General features: G+C 31.1%; 1 protein-coding gene across 1 annotated transcript; it reads right to left on the reverse strand.

Annotated features, from left to right (window-relative positions):
• Positions 1 to 1,790: 1,790 nt before the first annotated feature.
• Positions 1,791 to 10,223, reverse strand: LOC114185071 (uncharacterized). Its single transcript, XM_085672903.1, has 6 exons — positions 10,032 to 10,223; positions 7,245 to 7,997; positions 7,081 to 7,152; positions 6,203 to 6,951; positions 5,370 to 5,426; positions 1,791 to 2,952 (listed from the first exon to the last, which is right to left on the reverse strand). Exons 1-4 carry the CDS (start codon positions 10,221 to 10,223, stop codon positions 6,211 to 6,213), a joined length of 1,758 nt encoding a protein of 585 aa, XP_085529029.1. The 3' UTR covers positions 1,791 to 2,952; positions 5,370 to 5,426; positions 6,203 to 6,210.

Raw genomic sequence — 10,223 nt, forward strand, 5'->3', positions numbered from 1 at the left:
ATTCCAGAAACCACCTTTTGTAACCGAGTGCAGTTTTCAAGCTTTAACACTTGAAGCTTTTCAAAGTATGGTTGTACCCATGAATGCTCTAAACCTACCCTCTCCAAATGTATTAGATCTGCCAAGACTAATTGTTTCAGCCGCGCAAGTAGTGTTTTGTTAACTTGAAGTTTTTGAGATGGAAATATCTCCTTCAGACCAAGGCAAATTTGTACTTTAAGACATTCTAAATTCGGGGCCTTATGAAATAAATCAAACGGCAAGCTATCTTTGTTATTGTAATCCTCAAAAAACAACCAACGAAAATTGAGGTTGCAAAGAGGCTCTTCTAAATGTGCATCTTTGAATAACATAATGTTTTCCTCATTAAGTATCAAATTCTTCAGTTTGGGACAAGTCTGTCAATTGAGGCCATACAAATTCAAAAGAAAAAGCATAGGTGTTGTTAGTTTATAGAATGATAAAAATGAAAAGAAAATGAAGTTCAAATTGTCTAAATGTTCATGTTTTGTTACCTTTTCAATTGAGAACAATGAAAAGAAAATGAAGTTCAAACCGATCAGTTTATTTGAAAATGGTTACTGATTTAGTGTTTGGTCTTTCAGAATCACAACTCAATCTCCAATTGAATTGTTCTAATAATATTTATCAGAATTCGGGCCTTCTCAAAAGTATACATGTAAATTAATGCACAATAATCCATGCAATGAAGAAATATGAAAAGAGAAGTTTTGGAATGACTTAACCTCTCATTCATAATTGAGGATGTTAGAAATAATTATCTCACATTAATTTTCTGTATAAGATATAAAGCATTAAGATCTTTTTGATTGGTTGAATTGTATGTGAATTTGGTTGGATATGGAAGCTGTCAAATACGTCAAATTTGGTATTACTATACCCTTTGTTATGGAACTATCCTCTATGATATTGGAAGAACTTTTTGGTTTCTCAACTTTATTTAGAGTGATCATGAATTAGATTTTGAAAAATATAATCCAGATTATTTTATTTTAGACCCAAGTAATTGGATCATATTTTGGATTCAAAACCATCTTTATATTATTCTTCATCCATTGTTCATGTGTTTCCATTGCCATCTTTATCAAAAACACAAAAGAAACAAAAATACAAATTTATTATGCTCGAGATTCTCATCGAAATCCAAATAAAAAAAGAATTCGGTAAGTGTGTGAATGAACCTTTCCATCAAGTTAATCCTTTTCATTGACACCGAAGGTTAAAAACACCTTAATTACATTGAAAAACGAGTCTTTTATAATCCAGTAAAAAAGAACTCGTATCGAGTCGTTTTATCAAAAATCATAAATTCAAAACTTTAACTAAAAGACTCTTATTCACAGATCCTAAATTATTAACTCCGTGGTTGAATAATCCTACTTCAAAATACAAAACAGCACAAACTCAGCAAAATAATTGGACAAATACTCTTGTCCATACAAATAAGTATACACCAATTCCAACATCATACAAGAAAACATCGTTCCACAAAGGACACTAAAAAATGAAATGAAATTACTGATATAGGTCCAATGCGAATATATTCCTCTTGTTAAAATACGAGACACCTATCTTTTTCTCGTGAAAATAAAATAGCTTAAAATATTAGCTTTCATGTTTCAAAGATATCCATGAACAGGAGATTAAAAATACTATCGAGCATTTTCAGAGAAAGCCTAATAAAGAAACAAAAATATTTAATAACCCACACACAAATTAATAAAGTAATATACACAAAAAGAAAAATAAAAGGCAGCATACATTCAATCAAATCCAAAATCAAAATTTATTGGATTAGGTTAATCTTTCTTTTCATTTTTTGAACATACGGTTTCTAGCACAAAAGAATCTAAACAAACCACAGAAACCTATGAAATTGTAGTTTTACTAAGAGAAAGTGTGAATGCCACAAACTTTTCCCCCATATTTTGTTATTCGAAACCTGTATGTAGCTGATGTAAATTTGCTCATCCCTTTAGCATTCCTACATGGTTAACAGATAACATGGAGTAATCTGCCCAAAGCTTAGTCTCTTCAGATTTTATTTTTTTTTATTCAGAAAAAATAAATATATTAAATAAGAACAATAGATTTGTCCCAATCAATTTATAAACTAATATGTACAGCTTATCCCTTATCTTGTTTCCTACGATTTCCTTATGCCCTACAAGTCTATTCTAACAAACATTTCTATCTCTGGCTCAATAAACATTCCAAAATTCATAGCAGCTGTAGTTATCGAACAAATTCAATTACTATGCATTACAGGTCTGATTTATACCTCAATGCGTATGATCTTCCTCCCCTTTCCTTTAGATTCTTACTTAGTCTTCTTAACAAGCCACAAGGATATGAGATAAGTACATTAACACCAAATTCTATTCAGAGCCTGAAGTTACTTCAACCTCTGGTGGTTCTCACCACCTTCAATAATTCATGACCTTTCTGCAACTTTATAACTATATAACTATACTACATTCCTCTTCCTAACATTTTACTCGCAGTCACCCTCACCCAGGTCTATTTGAAACCTCATAGAGCCATGTTTCATAAAGCCATGCCCCCAAAATATACCAAGAATATAAAACTTTAAAATAACATGGTGGCAAAACTTAAGAAATTAAAAATAAAGGACTAACTTCTTAAAGTCTGAATTCAAACACATTTTTCTTAAGGGTGGCAGAGATGACAGTGTTACGAAGTTCAGTCTTCAAAGTATTTTAAGTTCAGGACTAACATGCATACAAAATATAACAAACTTAATCCCATACAATAGATGGGCGTGTAGGTCCACGTTATTAGTATTTGAAGCACTCCAAAACAACAAGAAAAGAGACTTAGAATAAAGTTTTGTTGATGATACTTGTACGCAATAGTTATCATCATTGTTCCCTCCGCCTCTCATATTGTAATGCGGAAATCACAGCTAACCTAAAAAAATAAAATAAAAACACAATTATATGTACAGAAGTTTAAGTAATTTGTTTCAAATAAAGTAATGAAATTGATGCAATCAAAAGAAATTAGAATTATATTAAACTATTGTGAAGGGGCATACAGCCTCCACCAAAATTAATGTCCTCTGATAATGCGAGAAGCAGTTCTCTGAATCCGGCACATGTAATCCTAACAAAATTGGTAGGTCTTGTTTGTTGTTGTCAAATTAATTGGGACAAACTTAAAACCTACTATGCTATTATGTCTCCAACAGTACGATCTTTCTTGTCGTTCTTAAGGAATCAACATATAAAACCCTATTCTATCCTCAATTATTACATCACAAAATCCTTCATCCACTTAAGTTTTATCTGATTCCTCTTAGCTCTTGTCTACTGAAATAATGAGTTCCTATACTCATTCTCACCCAAGTCATCATTTTCCTCATTGGGCTCGTCCTCTTCTATCACACTTTCAACGACACAAAACAAGATTAGCTGAAAAAGCTATCATCAAATACCAGGTTTGGATTTTAATGAAACTTCTAGTCCTGTGAAGCATTCTACTATTAGAGTTGTTCTCACTTATATGCTGTTTCAGCCAAATGGTCCATTCATCAACTTGACATGAACAATGCTTTTATTCATGATGTTTCCAAGAAGATCTTTACATGCAACAACTGCCTGGTTTTATTTCTCATGATCCTAAGCTTGTTTATAAACTTCATCAAGCTATCTATGGATTAAAACAGCCCCAAGATCATGGTTTAATAAACTCAGTCAAACTTTAACTGCCTTTGGTTTTCAATCCACTAAAAGTGACTCATTTCTTTTTATCAAATTCTGGGACAATTCTACTCTTTTTATACTTGCTTACGTAGACGATATCTCCTAGTTTCAAATCCAGTGATGCACCCCAAGTCCGAACATCTTGAAATTGACCTTCACTTTGTTTGCGATCACAATTCTTGATAGGTTATATATATATATTTTATGTCATATGTGGTTTATGGTCATGGTTATGACATTGAGAGATTGTGGTTCTATATGGTTATATGACATTAGTCTTACACATATAAGACCTTAGACACCACTTTTACACCAAAATCTTAAGCCAATGTTGTTATGGGCCTTTATTCTTATATAGTGTTTAACTTTGTCTTTACTATCCAATGTGAGACTTTGACTCATACTTGGACTATTTCCAACAATTCTCAACATCACATTTAGTTGATTCACATTCCAGCCATGTATCAAGATGTCGATATCTTCACCAAACCAATTTCAGTATCTTCCTTTGCTGCTACATATACTACAAATAAACTTATTGTTGTTCATAATCCCACAATAAGTTTAAGGGGATGTTACCTAATGTAATCTGTATAATTTAACTGATAATTGTTTTATCAGTTATATTCTTCTTTATATAACTCTTATGCTCTTTGTTTTTAATCAATAGAATAATACTTTTCCTCCTTTTGTACTCTTTTCTCTCTTTCTCCTTGTAAGCATTTCTAATTAAGCTCATCGAACAATGGAATACTTATCATGTTTTTGAGACGCAAATAATTTAACAGTATAATGAATATGACTTTTGAAGATATACATATGCAAAGGTTTCAAAGAGCACGTAGAAACATATAAGTTTTTAATTTTGGGTAAAATATGGTCTTGTAATTAATGAATTTTCACTACAAAATAATTTTAAAAAATTAATATTTTTGATGATGTTGAAATAAAAAGAAAGAGAGAAGTTTTTTTCTTTTTTTATCAAAAAAGAATAAATAAATTATAGGAGAACATTTAAGGATGCTCTAACCCTTTTACAAAAAATACACAACTAGTTGAAAGAGAAGAGAAACATAACAACATGGTCATACAAAATAGGATAGTCATCAAAATAAATATAAGCTATTGCAACAAAGGACAAACCTCTTCTACTAGTAAACCGAATCAATTTTATTGTATTAGTTTTAATATATAACTGCAATTAAATTTTAACGAAAATAAATAAATCTCACACTATCATAATAAAAGAAGAATTAAGAGCATAATTATACTTAAAGAAATCTAACTACTCTTTTAAAATTTATGTACACAACGAAAGAAAGTATATAATTTTGGGTGTGGCATTAATCGGAAAGTGTTATCCAATGTAAAATGCAATTGTATCTTTTCAAGTATCGTGGAAAATATAACATTGTCAAAATTTGTGAATGTTCGATGTGATCGTTTTTATTCTGTTCTATTTAGTCATTAATTTAAATTTCTAGTCTTCTATATAAATATATAAAAAAAGAAGAAGAGAAATTACGCTGAAACAAAATATCAAGCAGTGTTAAGATTTATATGCTAAAAGGGAAATGAATTTGCAGTAAGCATGAGATGCAGGGATATATATCCTGTACTTACCAAATGCCTAGAGGAAGAACTCCATAGTCCCATTTGTGAGTATGAGTGATGTATTACCTGAATGTCGGAAAAAAAAAATGGGTACATAAGAAAAACTATCAATCAAAATTTCAAAATTTATATTCTAAAGGGAAGTGAAATTTGTTGTATGCATGACATGCACGAATACATATCTAGTAGTACTTACCAAATGCTACAGGAAGAAGAACTCCAAATTGAGTGCATAGGAAATATATATATATATATATATATATATATATATATATCAAAGATTCAGGTTCTTCTATAAGTTAAAAGATTTTACAAATATAACTTGTATATAAGAAATGGTGAAGCTTAACCTCAAAATTTTCACTTGGGGGTCACCAAATTCATTGGATCCCACAAGGGTTCTAGGACAACCAAAAGAGGTGAAGGACAGTTTCTGCCGGAACCAAAACGTGCTACTCGAGACTTTATAAAAGGAGTGCAAAAGGGTGCAAATGAGAGTAGAAAAAAAAGCCTGCAGCCGAAAACCACAGAGCAAGGATTGTGCGTTCAAGAGTGTGGGTTTTCAGTAGTGTGTGTTTCTCAGAAGTGTGGTTTTTTGTTGGTGGCTAAGGCCACCTCATTCTCTACTCAGTATATATCTAGAAGTATTATTCTCAATAAAGAGGTTTATTTGTCAACAAAAATATGAATACATGTATATATGCAGTGTAAAATGCTATCTCAATCATGTAATCATGGCCTCAGAATCAGGGTTTGAAGTTGCAAGCCACACCTAAAGTGATTTTAAACAACATGAATAGCTGCAACGTAACCAATACAAGCCTAACGAAAATGAAACTCACCTCTTCATTTAAAGTTGCTGACGGGGCTTGAACTCGTGCAAATTAGGTACATAGGAATATTTCATGTGGGGGCATTCCGTTAAAGTGACTTCATCCAGGGATGGGAATTTCAACTTCAAAGCCCCTGAGCAGATTCCTACTATGCTTGGCAATGATGCAAGTGACATATCTCTGAGTTGCTCAAATGTTATTATCTCTTCATCACTGGATTCGTTATCTTCCTCATCATTCCACACTATTTTCTGTATTGCTTGGCAATCCCGCACGGACATGTCCCTCAGTTGATTTAGACTTTTGGCTGTTGAGGATGTGAACAAATACAGCAATCCATCACATTCAGCAACGTTCAAAGATGTAAGATTTGAAAAACACACTGTGGCTGGCGCAACACTTTTGAGCATAGGGCAGCAAAACACTTCCAATGTTTCTAGTGTTTTAAGTAAGGGTTCTACCCATGACTGCTCTAATCCTATGGAAATCAACTTTTGCAGACTCTTCAAATGCAATCTTTTCAGCTTTGAAAGTACTTTGGTACAATCAGATCTAGGTCTTTGAGAGGAGAATATTTCAGTGAAGGAACTGCAGACCACTTCAAGATTTTGTATGGTGGGTATCTCTTCAAATAATCCACTGGACAATATATCTGACTCCTCATCCTCGTGATAGCACATCAATTTCAGAACTTCTAAATTATGCAGGAGGTGTGCAGCTTTTGTTCCAAACTCTCCTGGTCCAATTGCTCCATGTTCCTAACAAAATTAGAAGCTTTTGTAAGAGTATAAAAAAATACAAGAAAAAGATCATTGAGAAAGAAATAGAACAAAAGTAAAAGAAAAAAAGAGTTATGAAAGGACTACACTCTGAGAAATTGCCCTTGCCTGAAATTGTCCCTGCGCAATTGCCATGGCCTCTTCCTTTTTGAGTGATAATTGCACCAACTTCGGAAAAACCTACCAATTGTTCAAAACATATGATAAATTTCGCACTAATTTATTCATATTGGAGACATGCATGCACAACTGCAGAGGAAATATTTTGGTACCTTTTCAACTGAGAAAGCCGCTTGCTGATCTATTGAAATACAGAGTTGATCCTCTGTATCTGCAAATTCATCACCACCATGCTCAGTTTTAAACAATTTCAACTGATCACAATGATATATATCTAGATGTGTTAGCATTGGCCATTCCAGAGTGTGTTTTCCAGGGTACAAGTACTTGAGCTCTGGCAATTCCCATAGTGTCAATGAGGTTAGACAATGGAAATTGAACTGCTTAGTTTCTCCATTGATGGCTGCATCCGCCTCTGCAAAGATTTCCATCAATGTTGCACAAGCTCTCACATCAAGCTTTACAAGATGATTTGCCATTGATGCTGGAAACAAACTTTTAAGGCTTTGACAGTTAGAAACTGACACTTCTTGCAAGTATTGAAGGCTCAAAATTTCACGAGGATTCAGATTCCAGATGTGCTCCAGATTTGGCAACTGATTTAGAATGAGTTTCTTCAAAGGAAGAGAAATCGGTTTCATATCTGCTGCTGCACCTTTCACATCAAATATTGCCTTCACAGATTCACAGTTGCTTACCTCAATCTTTTTCAGGTTACGAAGGAAACGTAGTAAATAAAAAGGAATGACATTGGAGAGAGATTCACATTTCACCACAGCTAAAGATTTCAAATTGTTGAAACAATTGTTTGTTGGGATTGGAACTACACCAAGCCAAATCTCTTCTAGCTGTGAATAATGATCACCAAATTTTAAATGCTCTACATCGCAAGCAGATTTTTCCACCTGTACGTGCAAAACAATCATTAATTTAGAGACCTTAACATATAAATGGATCAAGAGCGAGCCTGTAATATTCTTACTGAAAGCAATTTTTCACATATTATAGATAATGCATATGCATAATTTTTCAGCTCATAGTAATAATTTTGCACTGTACGGTTCCTTAAAAGAACCAATCAAGCTTGTTGAAACATTAAGCATTCAATTTAGAATTCAAGTAATACAAAATCGTTCACATAACTTTAGCTAACTGCTTAAATTTTTATGATTATTGGTTCTTATTAGAGTATTTGTTAATAGAGCTATATTTCCACCGGCTTATATATAAATATTTTTGTGAGAGAAAAATGAAAAGAGAAATTAAAATTAATTTTTTTTCATCAACTAAATTTAGTTTATGTTAGAATTAGTGGAGAATCATATTATTTCCACTAGCTTAATATATAGGAAATGAAATGTGAGATTATATATATTTACGTTATATATAAATACTTTGCACAAAAATTTATTAGGCGATTTCAATAACTAGAAAACAAAAAGAGAGATAAAAAAGAAAAAAGAAGAAATTTTTTATTTTTATTTTGATAGATTTATTTGGTTTATGATTTGAGTGTTTTATAAACACTTGGTTTATAATTTTGTCTTTCAAATAAAAGGTCTGTAGTAATTTGAAAAATATAATTTATTAACTCTGTAGTCAATTCTGTTTATTCTACATTTATATTATTTCTATAAATCTGATTATAGGAAATATTATGTCCTAATAGTTTATGTATAAGATTTTTCTTATATAACTTTCGTATTTTTTTAATTTATTTATAAGCTAATTTTAATATAGGAAGAAACTAGGAAAATTATTTATCTTTTAGTTTTCATTTAGAAATCCTTAAAAGAAGTTTATTTGAACATAGTTAAATAAATAGAAATTAATTGTTCCTATTTTTATAGAAAAAAGAAGTTACATTTTAGTACAAGCAAGGACAGGACTTAACTACATACTTACACTTTAAGCCAAAACTGTTTTTGTACGAAGGGGCAACATTGTGGACAATTATGAAGTCAAGAACTTAGCTTTATCTAGCAACTTAATGTTTTATGCTCTGTTGTTGTGCTCCTTTATGCTGATACAACTAGTCAAATAAATTTGAAGGCACAAATACTTTTACGAAGTCATGTTTGTTTCAAAAGATCAATGACAAAAAATGCAGATGGATTTGCAAAACAATCAGATAATTCAATCTCGCCTCAAATAGAAAGATTTGCGTTTATTCATTCCCTTTTTACCATTTTATCCAAAATTTTGTTGCACATATTAACATAGATTATATATATATATATATATATATATATATATATATATATATATATATATATATTATTTATTATATATTATTTATATATAATAATATTAATAATATATAAAAATTAAAATATCTATAACTATTTGTAATAATTAAAATATTATTAAAAATATAATAATTAATATATTAAATTATAATAATTAACGATGCATGTAAAATAAATATTATTAATAATTAATATGTTTATAATAATTAATAATAACTGAAATATTGTTAAAAAATAATATATATATATATATATAATAATTAATAATAATAAAAATATATAAATATGTATAATAATTAAAATATTGTTAAATTTTAATGTTTTTATCTCATTTAATAATTATTTAATTTTTTTTATCATCAAGGATATTTTGGTAATTTTCAAATTATATCTACTAAAACATTCTTTTAATATATCACTTCACTCAAATCACTCATTAACTTCCATAAAACTTATCTCCAAATTCATTCACTTTATCCTCTAAATTCATTAATGTTGTGTTCGTTTTAAGGAGAGATGAAATGCGAGGAAAGAAATCAGAATTTCTATGATGTTCGCTTAAGGGTATGTGCGCAGATGGTAGAGCGAGTATGCCATCACATTTTTAATCGCGGGTTATATGTGAAGATTTGGTGGGAATGGGTTGGGGTATTACATATTTACCCTTGTCATCTCTCTCACGTGTCATACATGGTGTGGATCGGATACGTGGTCAACTGGATCAGATACGTGATGAGGCTGGATCGAATACAGGCAACCTAGATCGAATACCATTTGCGTGGATTGGATACGAGTGCGTGGTGTGGATTGGATACCTTCTATGGGATCGAATACGGTGTGTTTTGTGTCCTTTTCAGATCCGATCTTCCTCCCTCTCGCCAT

Source organism: Vigna unguiculata, chromosome 5 (assembly GCF_037176805.1).
Source record: "Vigna unguiculata cultivar grain cowpea cultivar isolate G323 ecotype 2 chromosome 5, ASM3717680v1, whole genome shotgun sequence".
In the NCBI taxonomy this organism is placed as follows: Eukaryota; Viridiplantae; Streptophyta; class Magnoliopsida; order Fabales; family Fabaceae; genus Vigna; species Vigna unguiculata.

Bases quoted from the DNA above. Each gene is read 5' to 3' on its own strand.
- LOC114185071 (XM_085672903.1), bottom strand. From the start codon at position 10,223: ATGGCGAGAGGGAGGAAGATCGGATCTGAAAAGGACACAAAACACACC. The intron at 7,153-7,244 runs GTACCAAAATAT...AACAATTGGTAG, and splicing joins CGGCTTTCTCAGTTGAAAAG to GTTTTTCCGAAGTTGGTGCA. The intron at 6,952-7,080 runs GCAAGGGCAATT...TAATTTTGTTAG, and splicing joins TTGCGCAGGGACAATTTCAG to GAACATGGAGCAATTGGACC.